This window comes from Vombatus ursinus, unplaced genomic scaffold (assembly GCF_900497805.2).
Source record: "Vombatus ursinus unplaced genomic scaffold, bare-nosed wombat genome assembly UNPS02014772.1, whole genome shotgun sequence".
NCBI classification, from domain to species: domain Eukaryota; kingdom Metazoa; phylum Chordata; class Mammalia; order Diprotodontia; family Vombatidae; genus Vombatus; species Vombatus ursinus.
Window position 1 is genome coordinate 13,639,936 of NW_020954550.1, and position 23,458 is coordinate 13,663,393.

Below are 23,458 nucleotides of genomic sequence, written 5' to 3' on the forward strand. Positions count from 1 at the left end.
TACTATGAAAGTGTTTTGCATGACTACACATCTATAACCTGTATCGAGATGCATGCCTTTTCAGTGAGGGAGGAAGGGAGAAAATTTGTAACCCAAAGTTTTAAAAACACATGTTAAAATAAAAAAATAAAAAAAGTTATTCAGTAATGATCACAATAAAATTTAACCTTGACTTTTGACAGTGAATTTTCTATATTTGCATTGCAGGTCACCTTCTGAATGATATGTGTCAAATTGTGTCTAATCACATTGTGGTAAATAATAATTTTTCAATGTCGGACTTTTTTGAGGACTATCGTCAATAAAATTTCAGAATAAAAAAAAAAGAATAGCCTACAGATGAATCAAATGCATTCTCAAAAGTATGAGAAGAGTATGAGCAGGCTTTTACAAATTGTATTCTAAAGGACATCACATCTCTACTTAAAGGTGTAGAGAATACAACACCCTACTGTGCTTACTGTTTCTTGACTATAGCAAAAGGCTGCCTTAATGGTTGTCCTGCAGTTAATATATATTCCACACATGTAGATAACAAGCATTTCTCAAAATCATACAAGACTTTCTTTAAAAATATAAAAAATTTTCTTTGCCAATACATTGATTACTTATTTGAATGGAGGCATAAAACATCAAGACATATGCTTGCCTTTCATAAAGAACATTAAAAGCTGAAGCCAAACTGAATAAGTAATTCCTTAGGCACTGTGAGGTCCTCCAGATGCTCCTGTTTGCAAATGGCATCATGCTATCAGGCCCCCAAATACTGCAGAGCATCTTAAATGAGATCTGTAATCACTCAAAACAGTCCAGACTAATTAGCTACACAGCACAGTAGAAAGAACATAAAATTGGATCAGAGACCCTGTGTGAGAATCATGCCTCCAGCACTTGGTGGCGCTGCAAGGAGGGCTCTTAACGCCTCTGAACGAGAGTTCTCTCATCTATAAAAGGAGTGGCTGGAAGGGATGACTTTGAGGGCCCCTCCTAGCCCTAAATCTGTGGTCCTATGATCCACATGGAAAAACCAAATAGATGAAGAATGTTTATGGTCCACATATACAGAGCTAGAAAGATAATACAAAGAGCTGAAACAATGAACAACTGAGTCAGTGATCAAATTGGTGAGGCTGCCTTTGGGACTCTGAACAATGCTTCTAATGAATCATAGAGCACTACATTATTCAAAGAAATAAGATGTAGGTCGCCCAAGAGCAATGGAGAGGCATAACTTGTATATGATGAGTAGGCTGCAATATACTCCCAATAAAAAATCATGTCTGGGAAGCAATTTAGATCAGAGACAAGCATGATTAAAGTAAAGAATAACTAATGGATGTTGCTTTGAGCTCTACTGGATATCTAAAAAAATGTCAAGAGATCTAAAAGTGGGATTGTTGGAAATGTTGAGTAGACCCCGTGCAGAGAATTTATGGGAGAATGTGGACTGAAGTGACACAGAATGAGAAGACATTGAACTGTAACACATGAATACCAACACCAGAGATCATAAGCCTAATGAAGTATCTTCTATACACGCAACATAGTCACTCATGGAGATCAACAAGAGATCTTGAAGACTATGCAAGAGATGTTTCAAAGGTCTGGAAGATTGTATCAAGGTAGAAATATTTAGAGTAAGGGTTAGCAATGGACTACTGTCATAGGAACCACTCTAGCTACAATAGGGGAGATTCATCACCAGGTAAATTTTCATAGTCACAACTTAAGAAAACTTTTTACTAAGGGGTTGTGATTTGCTTCAGTAGAGAAAATATCCATACAACTGAAATAAAGCATTATTTTAAGGACTTCAGATACCATTAAGCACCCATGTTGTTCAACTGTATCTGATTCTTTGTGGACTATATAAAATACCAGGCTCTTCTGTCCTCCACTATTCCCTGAAGTCTGTTCAAGTTCATGTTCACTGCCTCCATGACACTATCTGTCCATCTAATCCTTTCGCCTTCAATCTTTCCCAACATCAAGGTCCTTTCCAATGAGTCCTATCTTCTCTTCATGTGGCCAAAACATTTAAGCTGCAGCTTCAGTATTTGACCTTCCAGTGAGTAGTCTGAATTAATTTTTTTAAGTATTGACAGATTTGAACTCCTTCCTGACCAAAGGACTCTCAAAAGTCTTCTCCAGCACTACAATTCAAGAGCATTGATTCTGTAGCACTCAGCTTCCCTGATAGTCCAACTTTCACAGTCATACATTGCTGTGACTATTTGGACCACAGAGTTGACTATATACGTTCGTGGCAAGGTAATGTCTCCGCTTTTTTTCTTAGCATGCTATCCAGACTGGTCATAGCTTTCCTTCCAAGGAGAAAATGTCTTTTAATTTCATGGCTGTAGTCACTGTCTGCAGTGAGCCCAAGAATATAAAATCTGATACTGGTTCTATTTCTTCTCCCTCTATTTGCCACAAAATGATGGGATCAGTTGCCATGGTCTGGTTTTTTTTTAATATTAAGCACACATATCCATACATAAAATGTAATGACATATAAAAGATAATTAAGAAAATATTTGATATTTTGAATGCATTAATTAAAAGAATGAGCAATACCTGCAACTGTTGCCTATTTCAATGAGCTTCAGGACATCTTCAACGCATTTAACCTCCCGCTCCTGTAATCCTACAACTTGAACTTGCTGTTTACCATCTTCTAACACTCTCAATTTTGTCTTCCTATTAAGCAAGTCAAATACCTTTTGGGACAAAAAAAATACATTTATTTTAGCTAACTCAATATTAACAGAATTGAGGGTCTTAAAAGACACAGGAAAGCTAGTTAAGTATATTTTAAATAATTTAGACAAAAATGATGAATGTTAAACTGTTTCAAGAGTCAAATTTTACAAATGAATCAATTTCTATTCAAATGAAATTAGCAGTGGAACTTCTTGGTAAGTACTAAAAGCTTATACTTACCTTTCCACTATAAATTTCAAAAAAGGTTGCATATACTTGAAGTTCTAACTTCTTATAGTTTGGTTTCTTTAGCATTAAGAAGACATCTCGAGCTGTTGAGTTTCATATAAATAGAAAACAGTTAAGGTTCAATTAATACCATGAAAAAGTATTACAAACTTCTTACTGGTTCAAAAATCTTTTTTTTAAATTTTGAATTTAATGAACAACAACTATAACTTTCCATAATATAAAATAGAACAGAAAAAGAGAATGTGGAAATCATAAATCTCTATCATATCAAATTTTCTGTAAAAAAAATATATGTAATAAGATATCATATAATGTTATATTAAATATACATAAAACAAATTCAACATGTTATTTGCAAAGCAGTCCCGACTGGATTTCCCTCTAAACTTTCTTCTGTTCTCTTCTGTGCATTTTTAAAGACGCTTCAATGATCCTTTTTTATTTCTTTTCTTTCTTTTTTTTTTGGAGGGGGGGAGGGATTAGAGTGTAAGACTGTTGCTAGCTTCCCCCTGTCCATAATGCCCCCCACCCCATAAAAAGGGAAAAATAATCCTTCTAACCAAAAGCCTTATTCTAGTTTTTTAAAGAAGTAAACCTTTTTTCAGAATAATGTTGTAGTGGCAAAAAAAAAAAAGACACTTAAAAATCTAAAGTCCACATTTTCATTTCACATAATTATATCTTATATTAAAAGGTGATCAAATGATAAACAATTTTTTATTATGCTACTTATTTTAGATTTATTTATTGGTGCTTATTTCCTTATTATACTCTATCTATTTATGGTGGTTTATAATGTAAGCAAACAGAAGGTTTTCCACAGTCTTTAAAAAAAGACAAATCAATCATAAAAAGGTAACATTAAAGTATTTATAAATCAAATACAAAAAAGACCTATTTACCTGCTAGCGCATATATCCCTTTAGAACAATCTTGGTTCTTCCCTGAAAAGTCACCACCCATGGTCTAGAAGTTTAAAAATAAAGAATAAATATCACGTAAAAATAAACAATTCTATCTTAAGTGTTCATATCTGTGTTGTGGTTTCCCTAAATGCAATCATTTTAAAAATATGAATCATGACTATGTTACTACACAATTTCTAGGAATCACTTACATGAGTTTTTCCACTGCCTGTTTGACCATAAGCAAAACATGTGGCCATTCCCCTTTCAAATATGGTTTCTACTAATGGTCTAGCCGTAAATCTAGAAAAATGCAAAAAAAGAATAATCTTTCATCACTGTATTTTCATTACTGAATTTATTTGGAAAAAGTCACATTTATATATATGGAGAAAACAGGCTCAGGTTAGTTTATTAAAATTTTTCCTTATAGATTATATTCCAGAATCATTAGAAAATACTGAAATGCGAGAGTCCCAGAATCATTATTTTTCAGAAAATTCTACCAAAAATGATGCCATCAGCAAATGAAGGAAACAAGGAAATGAAAAGGAGATCAGTGACAAATATAAAGAGCAGGGAGAAAACAGAAAACATCAAAGGTATGGTGGTCTGTGATAAACAATGGACTTAGTAAAGTTAATTTTATATTGAATTCTGAAATTAGCAGGAGGGTAGGCCCGTGTGCTCGAGCACACACATACCCACACCTACACACACACAGACCCACACAGAGATGGTGTGTACTACAGTGGATGAAGGATAGATTTCAAGAGTCAGGAAAACATGGGTATAAGTCCTGCCTCTGAAACATGTGAACTGGGTGACCACAGGGAAGTCACTTAACCTCTTAGAATCTCAGACAACTCTAAGACAGTAAGTTATCTATAATTCTGCTTATCTGTAATGGCGGCAAGAGTTTCTATACCAGGAATCCAAACTAAAATTTTTTAGAAATAAGAAGTACAGCAAAGAAATGATGGCTATGTGACAATAACATACAAGGCTTATAGCTTGTTCTTTTGGAAGAGACCAAAAGAGAATGTGAATAACTAAGTTAAAAAGAAAAAAAGGATAAAAGAGGGAAAGGTTTTAATAGAAGAAGGATCAAATCACTACAAATGGCAAGGTAGAGTGAATAACAACTCTGACAAGGTTAGGTGAGTGAACAGAAAATCAGGCTATGAGCTTCAATCTGGGCAAATAGATAAAATGTTTTTACATCAAAAAATACCAACTATATGTCTAAGATGACAAGCTCTGAGTTACTGCTTTTGACTTAGAAGAAGACATCAATTAATACAGATTATTTCTGTACTGTTTCTGTCAAAAAGGTCAACAAAAAGTTCTTCATCAAGTGGACTATAAAAATAAAATTTAAATCATGAGACTTGTAAAAACCCAGGCTGCTAGCATCAGAACCATGTCATATTTCTTCGACTGTCATAACAAGTACAGAAGATACAAAAAAGAACTAAATCGTCTAGAGAACCTTTTCAGGAAGACTGATCAAAGAATTTATAATCCTTCATCTTGAAAAGATGAAGACTAAGAGGAAGTTATGATAAATATCTGAAAAATCATGAAGAACATAATCAGGGCAAATAACAATTTTTTACAACATCTAGGAAATTTGAAGTGCCAGCCCTTAAAGCTTTCAAGACCTAGGTTTAAGTCAACTAAAAGTAGTTTAGGTTTAGGGTACTTTTATCTGAAGGGGCAATACATACTGAAAATAAATACTCTTACGAAAATGGCTGAAGTCAGGAAAAACTTGTAGTTTCAAATCCCACCAGCAACATTTACTATGTAACTACCATGTCCTTATGTACTTAAGGGCCAGGAATATAAAGGCCAAAAACAAACAAATAAACAAACAAACAAAACCCCACACACTGCTCTAAAGGAGCACACAGTCTAAGGGGAGAGACATCATGCAAAAAAGTATGTACAAACTATATTAAGGATATCTATCTACCTATATCTCTCTATCCACCTATCTATCCATCCATCTCACCATCTATATGTGGAGTACCATGCTAGAAGCTAGAGATATAAGGACAAAAGAAAAATTAGTCCTAGTCCTAATGGAGCTTAGCTGTTAGTGAAAAAGATATAATATGTACATAGATAAACACTATCCTTAAGGATAGTAAGAAGGGAGAGGGATGTCAGAAAATGCTTCCTGCAGGTTGTGGCATCTGAGGTGAAACTGACAGCTAAGGATCTTAAGAAACAGAAGTGATAAAAGAGCCTATACACAAAGGCTATCTCAATTTTCTCATCTTGTAAGTATTAAATGACAATTTAGTAAAGCACTCTATAAATTTTAAAGGACTACACAAAGCATTTTAAAACATCTAGGTGGCACAGTGGATAGTGCTGGACCTGGAGTTGGGAAGACTTGGCTTACATACTTATCAGTTCTATGATATAGGGAAAGTCACTTGACTAAGCCTCAGTTTCCTCCTCTGCAAAAGGAATTATAATAGCACCTAACTTGAGGTGGTTGCTGTGAGGATCAAATGATTGTGTGTGTATGTGTGCACATATATGTGTGTACCTATATTATATTACCTATGTGATATAATATATATGTATATACACACACTCATTTGATCCTCACAACAACTCTTTGAGGTAGGTGCTATATATACCTTAAAGCATTATGTAAATGCTAGCTATTATTATTATTTTTAAATTCAGGTTACTAGATAAAATCATAGATGACTGAAAGATTACTCACTAATAGATTATTATTCATTGGAAGAAAGAATACCTGGGATACATCCTTAACTTTCTGAAGTTTACATCATGAAGGATAACAGAATATGCTTTAAAATCTGATTGTACACTAAACTAGGCAGACTTTGGATCCAAGGTTTCATCAAAAACAAAAAAGTACTTTTGTTTGCACTTGTATGGTAGTTCTATTTTATACTTAAAACTCAGGACAGAATTAGAAAATTTAATAGACCAATTAAGAAATCTGCAAGAAGAAATGTATCTTTTAAGGTAAAAATAAACACCAATAATAAAAATAAAAAACAAATTCACAAAAAAAGCATTTACATACCTATAAACCATTTCATTAGGAGCTGAATCGTCAAAGGCATAATCAAAACGAAACGTTTGGTTTTCTAGGTACCTTGTTAAGTCCACTTTTTGTTTTGGTTCATGTACCATCACAACATCTTTACTCGGGATTGTGATTACATCAAGGTCTTTCATTACCGTCTCTAAAAAGAGTAAATGAAATAAAACAGTATTCAGTCACTTTCATTGGACACATTCAACCATGAAATACAAAAAAGTTGATAACTGTTTTAAACACTAAGGACTTAGAAAGAAAAGTATCACAAAAATCTTCAAAAATAAATCAAATAGAATACTGAAAGTAGTCATAGACTACACACTATGAAGGTCAAGTTAAGGGCTTAATTTGAGCAAATATCAAGAGTCAATTTCAGTAAGGCATTTGACACTTACGATCTTTTTTGTGGTTAAGATGGGGAAATATGGGTAAGTAAAAAAGTTAAATGATCAGAGCATCGTTTAATAGTTCTATGTTAATTTCAAGGGTTTAGCCTGGAAAAGGGAAGATTAATGTGGGATATAGCAGACAGCTTCAAAAGTCTGAAGGGAAAGTAGACGGTAGTTCGTTCCAACTCAAAGTTCTCTGATACTCTCTGTGCCGTCCCAGCAGACTGACCTACAGAACCTGAAGGGAGAAGTTCTAGGAAGGCAGAAGAGTGTAATAAACAGATAGCCTAGGCAACCATTTAACACTACAAATTATCCAGTAGGTACAGATTCTCATTGGGCAGAGTAAGAGTTTTCAGAAGGAAATTCCCTATACCAATGAAATAGCAAAGCTAGACAAAAACAAAATACTGCATCCTGACTGTGGAGATTGAAATAGTGGATACTACTAATAAGGACCTTCTCTATTTCAGAAGGGAGAATATTTAATATATTTTGAGAGAAGGAAGTGCTGTTACTAATTTAACTAGGATGGCTTATTTTTGAGCCTTTTAAGAATTTAGATTGTGGAGCAACAATAAATCAAAATCATCTACTAGAGTTTGAGAAGAGCATACAGCACTGCGGTATTTTGATTTTCAATGCACAATGACAAACAGAAAGGCAGCAGGGGGAGAGGGTCTCTTTCTCAGATGTCTGCCTTCTACGGAGGAGAGCCTTCCTACGTGGCAGGGAGGTGAGGCCTTTCAGAAATAACCCCAAGTACAATTATGATTTTGTTCTGTCACAGCTCCATCATAAAGAACTTTTTAAAACTCAGAAGGAAAACATTTGGTGGGAGGCTAGACTAGATGACCTTAAACATGTCTTCCAACTCCGAGGCTCTTATGAGTCTATGATTTTAAAACGCTGTTGCTAAGGATGGAAGAATTCAGAATGGGGATCCCTGGTAGGAGGACAATAAAACCACCTTTGTAGTATCATGCCTTTACCATTTAGACTTTTTAAATATTCTCTTCTCTCTCTCCGTATACATACATACACACACACGTGTATACATACATACACATATATATATACTTATTTCACATTTTACATTTTAAGGTTAAGAACACACAAAAGAAAGCCATTCAGAGTTTTTTGTCTGACAAATGAATTAGTAACACTAGCAAAACAAGACAAAATAGATCTTCTGTAAGATTGCATTACCTTTTTTATTGAGTGGTCGTTTCCTTACACAAACACATATTCTGTGTTCATCAATCTGTAAGAAAAATAATTTCAATAATGATTATTTTATGATGTGGTAGGTAGAACATTTTAAAGCAATCTAGAACTCCTGTAGATTTTTGGAAATTTGTACTAAGCATTAAAAAAAGTAGTTGTAAACTTAAAAATAAAGCACACTACACATTTATATGTTAGAGCACATAAATGGCTCTATGTGTATGACAGAAAGAACCTCATCTTAAACTACAAACCTGAAAAACAGCTCTGTGGAGAACTGCATTGCACATTTTACCATTTGGTTCATTTAAGGGTCTGTGTCTTACCTGATGTTCAGAAAGACATACGATAACCTAAATCTAAGTGAAAATGAAAACTTTTTGAAATAGCAAAGATGTATGCAAAATTATATTGGGGAAGTGGTTGCAGTTCATTGAATGAGACACTCAATTTCATGATCAGTGACTTCTAAACTTTTTCCATTCTCTTCAGACTCTCAATTCTAATCCCTCTTTCCACTCCCCCACTCAGCAGCTAACCTTACCTCTTCTTTCATGAGATGACAGAAGCTATCCACTGTGAACTCTCTCATCTCTTATTCTTATATATTTTGGTCTCTATAACCATCCATTTCACTTTGTCTCTAATCCAAGATAAATTAAGACCAGCTTGTTTTATCTGAAGCAAACTCGTTCACCACTTTCCTAGATTCTAACCCTTGACTCCATAGGGACTCACATGAGTTCACATGAAACAGCCTTCTGATATAATACAGCAAGGAGGGAAACTCTTCCTTTTTAACTTGCTAATCCCTTGAAATTATAATTCTTACTTTCAACTACTAAACTACTTTAAAAAATTATCTACACCTGCTGTCTCCATTCTGTCACCATCAATTCCTTCTTTCAAGAGGCAACACAGTATAATGGAAAAAACACTGGACAGAGAATCAGAAAACCTGGACTCAAATCTTACAACAAATTATATAATTTAGTAGTTGCATAATCCAGGGGGAGCCAACCTAACATTCACTCTCAGGTTACTATTCTGTAAAATGGGAATACTTGTATTTTCTACCTTACAGGACAATGAGGAAGAAGCTCTGTAGACTGCAAAGTACTATGTGAGTTGTTGGACTGACAGGGTCAAGAGATGATACAGAACATAGGAGTTCAAATCTCTGCACTATGTGAGGAAATTGCAGCTCAGAAACATGAAGAGACTTGCTCAAGTCATGGTTAGTTAAAAAACTGTCTTTTCTGGACTCTAAGCCCATTGTGCTTTCCACTACAACACACAGACCTATAATTTGGTCTTGTCTCTTCTACTCTTAACCATTATTTTCCAAGGCAAATGTTACCAATCCTATATCTAATTCAGAAAAATTGTAAAGGAATGCCCATATCTTCTTACCTCTTGTTTTTTACATAGAGAACAGTTATCTTTCAATGACAAAACATTTCCAATTTTTAAAAAACACTTTGGATTTCTATAAGAGCCTCCTAACTTACTGGTCTTAAAACTCCAAAGCATATTGTAATATCACTGCCAGATTAATGTTTTTAAAACATCAGTTTTATCATATTATTCTCTTACTCAAAATTGCCCGTCAAACTCAGATGACTGAATCTGACCGTGTCCCATTCCCAGACCCATGAATTGCCTGAGTCAGACCAGACATTACCCCTCTCAGTCTCTGACTAATTTTGCAAATGTCCCAAACTCTTCCTTCCAGAGATTTCCAAGCTTTATCCATGAACTTTTTGCTCATTATGCAAAACAACTTATCTGGTGAAACAGTGAGTTGCCCCTAACCCCTCCCATCTACAGCCTAGCCATTCCCTCAGCCTTAGCACCCTATATAAACCCTGTTCCCAGCCCTCTCCTTGGGTACTCCAGTACTTGTTGTGTGACACCCAGAACTACAGTCCACTTGCTCCAATTAAAGACCTCCACTTTACTATATTAGCTGTTTTCTCCTGAATTCAGGTTGCTACCCCTAACCTAGTACAGAACCTAACCTCCTTAGTTTTTAACTTTTTAAAGTAACAGGATCCTTTAGAAAGCTCCATTCATGTGGTTAATATATTTAATTAATTAATGCAATTATTTCCTTTTGATTATAATGATTATCTTAAAGATGTTTGATACAGTATTGATATATATGGAGAGAAAGTCCTAAAAATACAGGGATCAATAATGTATGTATCAAATTAGATACCACTAAGCTCTGGCATACTTACTTTTCTTCCTGTATGTTAGTCCAATACAAAATACATGTTTCATAATCCCACAAACACATATTTTCAAATTAGGTGTTCAGCTGGATTCTTTTGAATAAGTACCAATGTTGGTGACAGAATTATCTCCCTTTTTGTTCTGATATTTTCACTATAAAACAGTGAGACTGGTAGAGACTGAAGAGAACTGCTTGATTAACTGAGTCCACGTCTCCTGCCACCCTCTGTATCCTTCATTAATAATTCAATTTTCACCTCCATTTACTAAAACAAAACGTTAATTAAGCACCCAAATTAAATGAAAATACATTAACAGGCATAAAAGGCTTACAACATCAAGCACATGACAAGTAGCGAGAAAAATATTAAGGGTGACTGGTAAGGGAAGAGAAGTAAGTGGACATCAGACACACACATAGAGGACTAAATTCTAATTACTTCTTCCTTATACATCTCACCCACTACTGTCACTCCATTACTTCCCCCTACACTCATTATAATTTAACTGTTTATCTGGCCTGGCAAGGAAAGAGAAGTCCACTGGCACTGCGGTGGTTATTATTTCAAGTTGGAAGAAAACTAAAAATTACGTGGGGAAATAGTGTTCCTGCTCTTCTTTTAAACATGGAAGAGAAAAGAAAACGAGGGAAGAAAAAAAATGAACATATTAATTTAATGAGCACTATATTCATGAACTTAAAAATTAAAAAATTAATGGCAACTACAAGTTACATATGCACATATTTAAATAAGCCCATTAGTAATTACAATCAAGTAAACTTACAGGATCTGCTGTTGTAAGTGGTCTATAATCCAAGCTTCCTCTAAAGTCTCTGATCATACACATGATTTCATAATTTGGGTTTGTAGCATCAACATCCTATAAGTTGAAAAAATAGAAGTTCATTAACTACAGTGTTATATTTATTGCTTCTGTCTAGTTTGAAAAAGGAAGTCAAGTTAGTGGTTCTACAGATTTAGTTATAGGGAAACAAAACCTTAACCAGTTTGAGTTCAGGCTGAATTGTGATCAAGAAATACCTCTAAATATAACCAGTAGGTGCAGTGTTTCTACTATTATTTCTGTTTCTCCACATAAATATGTGTATATCATGTGCATGTGTATATTATGTATATATTCAGCTTAAGGTAAAAATTTTCCTCAATTGCTCATATCTTTCACAGGACTCCCTGGAGTCACCCATGTCTCATTTCAAAGCAATCCTTCATATAGTAGAAAAAGCACTGGAATGGAGATGATTTGGGTTCAATTCTTACTTAGCTCTAGAATGTATTAACTGGATAACTCTGTTTAACTTCTTCTATTGAGTTTCCTCATGCATAAGACTGGGATACTACTACTTCTACTACTACTCCATAGGGCTGTTGTGAGAAAAGTACTTTGTAAACCACAAAGCACTTAGCACAATGTCTGGCATATAGTATATATTTAATAAATGCTTCCCAATAGATTTTTTTTCCTTTCCTTTGGTTATGAAATCCCCTCCTCCCTTCCCTGTTTTTTATTTTTTTTTATTAATACTATGACCTTTTTATATTTAGAATGCCTATCCATTTGGAGTACATTCGGAATATAATACGGTATTAAAGTATAAGATGATCTAAAGCTACATAGTTTTCCAGGAATTCTATTTTTTTTTGTTCCTTTTGACTAGATTTATAGGACTGTAGGCAAATATGTTATAACCAGCTCTTGTTCGGCGTGTTCCAATCCTCATTGTTTCTGGTTCTCAAACCTTCTTAACTAGTTGTTTACTTCCCAGGTCTTTTCTGAAGCCTTTGGCGGCAGTGATGAAAAGGCCATTTGTGTCTCCAAGGTCTTCGGTTTCTTGCCCAATACTTTGTAATCTTTAGCAATAAGATCTAGGTATCATTTGTACCCATGTGAAATCACTTGAGATGGGTAATGGTCATTCCAGTTGCACAATTTTGAGGAAATTCTGTAACAAATTGGATACGTTCTTTGAAAAAGACAACAGACTTCTCAGATGTTAGAAGGTTAGCAAATAGATACCTCGGTATCACTCAGCAGAGGCTCATCCCCCATCTCTGAATGTACTGGGTGTTACTTCACCTAATAACAACTATGAGGCCAAGGCACTACTTCATCTTTAAAGGATCAAGTTCTGTCCTCTTTAAGAAGGTCCTCATAGCAGAATCAGGAGAACACTGTACACAGTAACAGCAACATTGTACAATAAATCAACTGTGAATGACTTAGCTATTCTCAGCAATATGAGGATCCAAGGCAATTTCAAAGGAATCATGATGAAAAAATGCTTCACTGGTTCTTTACTGCTCCCAAGGTAAAATATAGAATCCTCTGTTTGACATTGAAAGTCCTATAAAGTCTGACCTCAGACTGCCTTTCTAGGTGTACTGGACATGACTTAGCTTCATGCATTCTACATGCCAACTTAAATTAGGCCTACTTGCTGTTCCCTGATCTTGCCATTCCATCTCTTGCTCTATGCCTTTGGAAGGTTCGAGGTTCTTTCTCTACATCTTTCCCTCTTAGAATTCCTATCTTCCTTCATGGTTCAGCTTATATGCCCACTTGGAGAAGAAGGCACTCTCATTCTCTTCAGTTTACCATGTATACCTTTTCTATTTACACAGGGTATACCTCTTGGAGAATCTAAGTTCTTTGAGGGCAGGACTGTTTCTTTACTTTTTCTTTGTATCTTCAGAACCTAATAATAATGCCTTTTAAATAGTAAGCATTTAAATGCTATGGGTATCAGATTACATTATATCATAGGATTTTTGAGTCAGATGGGACTATAACACATAATCTAATCCTACTACTTGGTTTTACAGATGAGGGATTGAAAACCAGAGATTGTGTGATTCAACCTAGGTCCTATAAGCTACCTGATTCAGGCCAGTTTGGTTGTTCAGATTTAAGAAAGGAATAGCATGGAAAGGATTCTTATCAAGATATAGCATTGGTTCAGGTAGTCATGACTCCCCTTATCTCCTAGGGAAACATTTATAGTCAGCAGGGTATGGTGACTCATATAGCAATCAGACATATACCAAGTATGAGGGCCATTGACTCTTTCTGGTCATGCTGCTTTCTTAGTCCCCTGAGCCAATCAAGTATCTTCACTACATTTTGGAAAAAAACAGAGTCCATTTTTACAAGACAGGGAATTTGGTAGATAACTGCTCCTATCACATCTTTAAATCATCAAAGCCAGGATTTGAATCCAGGTCCTCTGACTTCAATTTCAATTTTTTTCCCTAGTACATTCTGCTCCCATTAGAATGCATTCCTCCCCCATTAGAATGCATTCCTCCCTATTACTTCTTACAATCTCTAGTTTTCTTGAAAGATTAGCTCAAATGATTTGTTTTACGTAAGACCTTTCTGATTCTTTTCTATCCCCCAGCTGCTCCCCCTTCCCTCCAAAATAACTTATTTTGTCTATATTTAAATGTTAATGTGTTGTTTCTTTCAGCGGAATTTAAGTAGTTGACTGTAGCGGACAGATTAATGGACTTGGAGTCAAAAAGGCCTGGATTTGAATCACTCTTCAGATTAAGAAAAAAAAAAAAGAAACAGCTCATGCCCTCAATGAGATTACATTCTATAAAAAGAGACAATACGTACATATGAAAATACATACAAAATGAGTGATTTTGTCCCGAGAAAAAAAGACAGGATTTATCGTGTAAAATTAAAAAGTTTTCACAGATGAAATAAATGCTGCTGTAATCAGAGGAAAATATTTGGGATTGAGGGGGGAAAAAAAGAAAAGCCTTTGCATTAAGCATTTTTGATTTGTCTGACATCCAAAATTCTATATAGAATCAGCACAACTATAAAAGACTAAGAGCCAATCCATAATTGACAGGTAAAAGAAGATGAATGGTTTTCAAAAGACAAAAGCAAGCTAACATCAACCACCTGAAAAATATGTTCTAAACTGCTAAAAATTCAGAGAAATACAAAGTAAAACAACCCCACAAGATTGCAAAGATACCGAAATATAGAAAAACTCAACACTGTAGGGGACACGGGAAGAGGCAAGCATGCTAATTCACTGCTAAAGCTGTGAATTGATTCAACTGGTCTGGAAAACAATTTGAAATCATGCAAGAAGAGTTACTAAAGTGTTCTTACCCTTTGATCCAATGACTTCAATCCATGGATCATATACTAGGGAATGATATCAAGAAAGACACAGGTACTTAAAGTATGCACAACAGTCTTACTTGTGATAATAAAATTCTGGAAACAAAATATGGACACGCTAACTTTAGAATGGCTGAACAAATTCCAGACAACTCTGTAGGAGTGATGCAGACTGAAGAAAACAGATGGAAGGGGTAGCTAGGTGGCACAGTGGATAGAGCTCCAGCCTTCAAGTCAGGAGGACCTGAGTTCAAATCCAGCCTCAGTCACTTAACCCTGATTGCCTCCCACCAAAACAAATAAATGAATGAATAATAATAATAATAATAAAAAAAAGGTAAGCAGATGGAAGAAAACTATACACACAATGACTGCAACAATGTAAATCAAGAAAGTAACCAACTTTGGTTATATACCTGGTTAAATTTAGTATCATACTATATTGACAAAATTAAAGAACATAAATTTTCTGTAATTGATAATGAAATCGCTTTCCTGGGGAATGTACTTAAGGGATTTGTTTGCATGTCTATTGTAAAGTATCTGCTGTGTCCAAACAAAATGAAATTCTAATTCTATCTCTCTGTGTATTACCCCTCCCCCACCCCCAAATGACTTTAAAGCAGGAAGAAGTAAAGTGCATATGTAAAATCATCTGATCAGATACTACAAGTACAACATAGAGTAGCAATAAAACCACTCAAAAACTGACGGGAGAAAAAATTTAAGAAAAAAGTCAGCAACAAAACTCATGGTCTCCCAACATCTCTACACAAATAACCCAAATATCACTACCAAGTAAGGTGACCAAGAAATCCTAAAGAAATGGGGCAAATTTGGCTTCATAATTGTCAGTAATACTTGTTATGATGTGACCCCTGACTGCATCATGGCTTTGGAAATGTAAACATTCAAAAGGACAGGGAAAGAAAAAAAAGGTGGGGAAGGGAAGGGAGACCTACAGGGAGTACTGCTATATATTAAGATGAACAGGGTATCCTAAAAGTCTTGTTGTTCAGTCATTCTGTTGTGTCTGACTCCCTGACCACATGGACCATACTGTCAATGGGGTTTTCTTGGCAAAGATGCTGGAGTGATTTGTCATTTCCTTCTCCAATGGATTAAGGCAAACAGATTAAGTGACTTGCCCAGGGTCACACGGCTGGCAAGTGTCTGAGGTCACATTTGAACTCAGGTCTTAACTCCAGACCCAGTGCTCTAACCACTGAGCTACCTAGCCGTCTCCTAAGCAAACAGAGGTTAACTGACTCACCTAAGGTCACAAAGCTAGTTTCTGAGACAAGATTTGAACTCGTTTCCTGACTCCAGGCCCAGGGCTCTATCCACTGAGTCATCTAGCTGCTCCCCTTAAAATCTTAGGGCTGTTTAAAGTTTGTATGTTAGTTCAAAGAAAATCTAGGAACTAGAGGTGGTAAACAAGGAGAGTATTCAGGTTATAATGGAAACAGAAGTGAGAAATATTGAAGAATTCAAGAAACAGAACACAAGTCTGGGATAGTAGTTGTGGACTTCAATTATTTGGAGATCTGTTGGAGCTCTTTGCCTTCAAGGAGAGCTACTAAAATTTTCTTACTTGCCTTAATAATTTCATTCCTCAAACAGTGGACAAACTACTGGAGGAAAACTTCTGTTCTGGATTTGATTCTCACCACCAAGGAAGAAGGAGCTCATTTCTGCAGTGGAAGTCATGAGAATCTTGCTTAGGGTCAGGGAGACGACGGAGTGATTAACCCATCTTAGAATTGTTGATAGAGGAGAAGCTGGACATAATCTTAGAGTAAATTTCAAAGGATTCATTTTCACAGTAAGAATAGTCAAATTTTACAGAGAAAGTCAAACCTGAAGAAGTGAAAATCTTTCACGAATGAAACTGAAGACTGAAAGAGAACCAGAATTCAACAACCAGCTTAGATGTTTTTGAAGACATGTAGAGTAGATGGAAGCAAAAGTAGGTAAAAGATAAACACAAAAGCAATATTAAGAATGCTAAAGTTCAGAATTAACTGAAGCTTGTGAAGAAAACTAATAACAAAAAAGAATTTTTAAAAGAAACTACACTGGGGAGGAAAGAGAAAGATTACAAATAAAAGAGAACTGATGGTCAAGATAGACAAGATGATAACTCTTGATGGAGAGCAGGCAATGTTGTTTTATTATTTTATTTCTTCTGTCAAGAAAAATGATCTTTGGACTGGAAAGGAAAAAACAAAAATTGCTAATAGGGAGTTGATACCCAAGAAAGCTGATAGTAAGAGAGTACCTGACCGCCCTTTAATGAATTCAAGTTATCTGGTACAGGAAGGAAAGAAATAAGCATTTATTAAATGCCTACTTCTTGATCCTCACAACAACTCTGGGAGTAGGTACTATTATTATCTCCATTTTACAGCTGAGGAAACTGAGACAAATAGGTTAAGCAACTTGACAATCACACAGGTAGTAAGTATCTGAGGCTGAATTAGAACTTAGGTCTTCTTGATTCCAGGCCCTGTGCTCTATCCACTCTACCACTTGGCTGCCTCTAGTTGAACCAAATGCTTGTTTAATAAAAGAACATGAAGACAGTGACCTCTAAAAGATCATGGAGGACAAGAGAGGATAGGACTGGAAAATGACAAATGCCATCTCAATTTTTTTTTAAGGGAGGAGAACAGAATCTGCCAGCAAGAGAGAGTGATCTTGACTTAAATTACTGACAAAATTCTAAAAGGTACCATTTAAAAAATGGTGAGAATCTAGAAAAGACAATAGTAATCATGAGAAGCCAGCATGACTTTGTTAAGACTAGACCAAAACAGACAAAGATAATTTCCTTTTCTCACATTTAAGACCAATATAAGTAGCTTCACATTCTCCTAGGCTAATTTACCTGTTTATTATTTAACCTCTCTGTGCTGTAATATGGGGAGAGTAGGTGAAGGAGCTATATGGCAAAAGGGTGATTTGATCAGCAAAAAATATAATAAAAATAAAATACTTTGTAAACCTTTAAGTGCTGTGTAAATACCAGCTATTATTACATTAAAGTTTTTTAGCAAATAATTCAATAGTCTCATGCTGTCTATTTGTTTATTTGTTTTTAAGATGAAAGGATGTGAGCTATAGGATAGTATAGTTGAGTAGTTCTAAACTTGCTGAAAAGTTAAACCCAAAGAGTAACTTGCGGTTTGCTATAAAATTGGAAGGTGCTCTCTACTAGATTTTTAATGATCTGTCCTTGGCCTATGTTGTTTAACATTTATTATGAATAACATAAATAAAGGGACAAACAGGATGCTTATAAAATTTGCTGATGAATCAGAGAATGAGGATCCAAAGATCTCAACTGTTAAGAGTGCTGATCTGAAACTAAGAAGAAGAAATAAAATGTGGATAAATGTAAATTTTTACGTTTGGGTTCCAAAAATCAACTTTACAAATAAGACTGGGGAATAAGGGGTCAGAAAAGCATTTAATCAAAAATGTCCTGGAGATTCTAGCACACTGTAAATTCAATGTGTCAAGAGAATGATATGGAAGACAAAAAAGCTAATGCAATCTGTGACTGCCCTGAACATAATGTCCAGGATGAGGGAGATGATCATTTTTCTATAGTCTAACCTGGTCAGGCACCTAAAGTGGTGTACTTAGGTTTCAGTGCCACATTTTAAGGAGGTAATTGATAAACCTGAGAGCATTCAAATGACGGCAACTAGTACTTCAAAGAACCTGGAAATCCTGTTATATTTGAATGGGTTGGAGGAACTGGGGATATTTAACCTGAAGATTTAGGATGAAAATTGTCTTCAAGTATTTAAAGGGATATCACATGGAAAAACGATTAATCAATTTAAAAGCATTTACTAAATACCTAGTCTGTGTTAGGCACTGGAGATACAAAGCCAAAAGGAAAATAATTCCTTCCCTAAAGGTTCTTATATTATATCAAGAGCTATCTTAAATTACATACATACAGACATATACAAGGTAATTTTGTGAGGGTACTAGGAGTTGGGGGCAATTAGAAGGAGATATTTGAGTTGAGTCTTAAGGAAACTAGGGATTCTAGAAGATAAGAGGTAAGGGAGAAAAGAAATACATTTCAGGGCTATGGGATGGCCATACAGAGGCACAGAGACGGGAAATGGGAGTGGCAGGCACACAGAATGGTAAGACAGAATGATTGGACCACTGGATGAACGGAAAGTAGTATATAATATGGTTGGAAAGGCAGGTTGGGGCTAGACTGTTGAGTGGAGTTTATATTTATTCCTAGAGGTAACAGTGAGCCACTTGGAGTTGATTATTCGAGTAATATGGTCAGACCTGTGCTTTAGGAAAATTACTCCAGAAAACTATGTGGAAGATGAATTTGAAAAGTGAGTCTCAAGACTCAAGCAAGGAAAACAGTTAGAAGGCTACTGCAATAGGCCAAGTAGAAGCTGAGGCTTGAACTACAGGTGACCATGTGAGTAACAAGAAGGGAAAGATGTTATGGAGGTAGAAATGACAACATTGGGCAAGTTACTGAATATATGGGCTGAAGGAGGGTGAAGTGTCGAGGATGATATGAAGGTTATAAAGCTAAATAACTGGAGGAATGTGGAGCACTTGACAAAAATAGTTAAGTTCAAAATAGGGATGACTTTTGTGGAAAAGATAATGAGCTCTATTTGGGATATGTCAAGTTTGAGATGCCTATTGGACATCTAATTTAAAATGTCCACATGGTAGTTGGTGACGTGGTATTGGACCTTAGGGGAAAGACTAGGATTAGATATATAGATCTGGGAGTCATCCATGTAGTTTTGATAATTAAACCCACTTTGGCTGATTAGAAATGTTTTGCTTGACCAAGGAGCCAAAACCAAGAGGAATGTCTAGAAGCATAGAAGCAAATGTGGGCTTGATATCAGAAAAAATTTCCTAACAATTAGAGCTGTCTAAAAGTGGAATGGGAGACCTCATAAGGTATTGAGTTCCCCTCAGTGGAGGTGATTAAACAAAAGGTGTATTAGTATTAAACATACTAATTGGTATGTTGCAGAGAGGATTTTGGTCCAGTTAAGGGTTAAAGCTGCATAGCTTCTTTGGTCTCTTTCAACTTTTAAATTCTGTCATTCTCCATAGGGATCATTACTAAAGCTTTAGGTTTCAGCTCTAAAGTGAAATGAGTAGGCTATTATTCTCCTTTAAATTCCAAGTTACTCCAAAGTAAAATGAATTGGAAAACTCTATTTTGTATAGATCCTGAAAATAATTCAACAAAAAGGGCCTCACCAATACATAAAAAGATTTAACACTAACAAAGGCTACAATGCAATATTTTAGGGAGATCATCAATAAGTCATTGGGTATCATAAATATTTTAAAAGGAAAATAATTTAGGAAAAAAATGAATTTTATACAATAAAAGCCTGATTAACAAATCCCCTGAGAATAAAAGTCCTTTGAAGAAAGTTGGTCTATAGGTAGAAGGAATACAAAATAGTACAATTTTCTATGCAGATCAATGGTCATAGTAGCTGTGCAAGTGATGATAACTGTACTCTAAAGCTAGCAGAAAAAGGGCTAAAGGTTTAATCACTGAAGAATGAAGATTAACTTTTATACCATAAACATATGGGGCTTCTATGCCATTTGGCAGGAGACCATCCTGAGAGTTATAGAGTAGTACTCAACCCAGGCAGAGAAAAGAAGTGATCCACTTCCTAGAATACAAACCTATGCCACCTATATGACTTTACCTTTCATAATAAAGTTGCTGACAAAAGTATGTCATCTTAAAGTACATATTCAAAACAGAACCTTTTTCTGAAACACCCCTTCTCTTCCAAACTTTCCTATTACTATTGAGAATACAACCTAGGTTCACAACCTGTGTCAACCTCAATTCTTCACTCATTTACCCCATATATCTGATTAGAGGTCAAATTTTGTCACTTACACTATCTCCACATTTCTTGCATACATCCCCCCTTTCCTTCCAGTCATATGGCCACCACCTCTGTCTGGAACTACTGCAGTCTTCCTTTGCTCTAATTTATCCTCTACACAGTTGCCGAAGTGTTTTTCCAAAGAATAGGTCTGACCATGTCATCACCCTACTCAATTACCTGCAATGGCTTCAAGTTATTACATCTAGGTTCAAATATAAACCATTTGGCATTTAAAAAGCTCTTCACAACTTAAGTCACCTACTACATTTCCAGTCTTCTCATATAGGGTGTACCAAAAATTTTAGTAAAAGATTAAAACTACACGAAGATTTTGGGATACTCTGTATATTTCTTCCCTCTACACATTCTATAGCAGAGTTTCATGAACTTTTTTTGTGTCATGGACCCTTTTGGCAGTCTGGTGAAATCTATGACCTCTTCCCAGAATGTTTTTAAATGCTTAATATAAAATGCATAGGAATATGATAGAAATCAATTATGCTAAAATATAGTCGTCAACATAAAGCAAAATAAAACAGATAAGGCCATGTATTCCAAGTTAAGAACCACAGCTCTATAGATTTCAGCTACACTGGCCTACTGGCTGCTCTCCCACAACCCATCTGTGGTTTGGGCCAGCAGGCCTAAAATGTTCTCCCTCTTCACTTCTGACATGCGATTTTCTACTTGAAGCATTTTCAGTTCTCCTCAGCTGTTAATTCTGTCCCCTCCCAAAACTACATCGTACACATTTTGTGTACAGTTTGAATAGACTTTTTCCTTGTTAAAGTTTAAGTAAGCTCCTTTTGGGCAAGGACGGTTACACTTGTCATTATATTCCCACAATGCCTCCCACATAGATAATGCTTACTGATTAAATGGAGTGTATCTTCCATTAGCAAAGGTACTAGTGTCTATGACTTTATAACTGGAACTAACCTAAATTCATGCAATGAGTTAATTTTCCCCTTATTTTTTATTATAAAATTAGTGCTATGCAGAAGAAAACCTTAATTTATTTGCTGTCTAGAGATTACATTAATAGTGTTCACCATTATAAGACTACAGCTTTATGAACACAATAAACAACACTAATGAGGACAAGGAAAAGACTCACTTGATGGAATTCCTTTTTGTGGTTTATGAAGGCAACATACATCACTATGAATATGGAGGTTTCAATTTGACCCATAAAATAATCATGAATTTAACTGAATTTAGTTGTGCTGAATTTAACAAGGACTTCTTGTGTTTTGAAAAAATGAATTACTAATATTGATCTCTTTCCTTCCACTCACTCAGCTACCACCCTATTTCAAAACCCTATTACTGTACAATTACAACAGTTTAACTAGATTTCTTCTGGCTTCTTGTTTCTTCCCAGAGTCAATCTATCTTCCAAATAGCTGCCAAAAATCCTTCCTTGACCATATCACTCCCTTGCTTAAGAACCTCCAGTATCTCCTTTTTCCTTTGGAGATAAAATACAAATTCTTTAGCTTGCTGTTTAAATCCCTTTATAGTCTGGCTCCAACTTAACTTTCCAAGTCGATTTCAAATGATTACCTTTCCCATACTCTAACATTCCTGTCAAAATGGCATCCCCACTGTTCCCCAAACTCAAGATTCTATCCATCACCTTTGTATGTTTGATACAGGACACTGTTCAACCCTGGAATGCACACCTCTCACTTCCACTTCTCTGAATCCCTAGTTTCATTCTAGGCTCAGTTCATGGGCCACTTCCTTTTCTGATCCTCATAGATTATTTCTGCTCTCATCTTCCTCCTCCAATTATCATGTACATGTTTAAATATGGGTCACTGGTTTTCTCAAGGCAGTAAGATCTGCTCTCTTAATACTCAGATGGACTTGTGCTCTCCAATGATGAAAACTGCAACCCATTCATGCCCACCTTTCTTGTAGGACTCTTGTCTATTCATTTTATCACAGAGATCTACCCCTCAACTTCTTTTGACATTGCAAGAGTACCAAAACAACACACTGGCTGTCCACCTGGCACCCTTCATCCTCACCATGTCACCTTCTCTTCCTATCATTCATCTACTTGATGACATCTTTATTCTATTCTTTTAAGTAAAACATTACATATTGCAGTCTACACACACCCACCACGAACTTGTCCCCAGCTACTGTGTGATATTTATTTTTAATTCAGAGATTGTTAAATTCTCTTTCTTACTGCCACACAGAAATACCAGTAGAATGTTGGTATTAAAAAAGATGGGTGTTCTTTGTTTCCAGAGGAAGTGTGGAGTCATTAAAAGAGTGTCACAGCTTCCTAAAGTCAATTTATTTCCCTTACTTCAATTTCTGAAAAATAAATTAAAGCAATAACATGTTTAAGCAGGGCTCCTTGGTTTAAAACTTTCCTTGTGGTAGTTCTGAAATATTGGCAAAGCACTTCAATTGTTACAATTGAAATGTTTCTTCAATGCTAATAGAGCTGAAATTCCATAAGTGACACAATTATTCCACACTTAAAAGTAAATTATATTAATCCCCCCAACTAATATTTGATTTGTC

At 35.5% G+C, this 23,458-nt stretch overlaps 1 protein-coding gene across 4 annotated transcripts in view; it reads right to left on the reverse strand.

The window, feature by feature from the left end:
* Positions 1-23,458, reverse strand: part of KIF2A (kinesin family member 2A) — a 102,097-nt gene that overhangs the window by 26,520 nt on the left and 52,119 nt on the right. For all 4 annotated transcript variants that reach the window (XM_027863460.1, XM_027863458.1, XM_027863457.1 and 1 more), the window contains 7 exons: positions 11,595-11,690; positions 8,553-8,607; positions 6,937-7,099; positions 4,073-4,163; positions 3,858-3,921; positions 2,944-3,035; positions 2,578-2,720 (listed from right to left, as the gene is read on the reverse strand). In XM_027863460.1, coding sequence (XP_027719261.1) covers positions 2,578-2,720; positions 2,944-3,035; positions 3,858-3,921; positions 4,073-4,163; positions 6,937-7,099; positions 8,553-8,607; positions 11,595-11,690 — 704 coding nt within the window. The remainder of the gene's footprint in view (positions 1-2,577; positions 2,721-2,943; positions 3,036-3,857; positions 3,922-4,072; positions 4,164-6,936; positions 7,100-8,552; positions 8,608-11,594; positions 11,691-23,458) is intronic.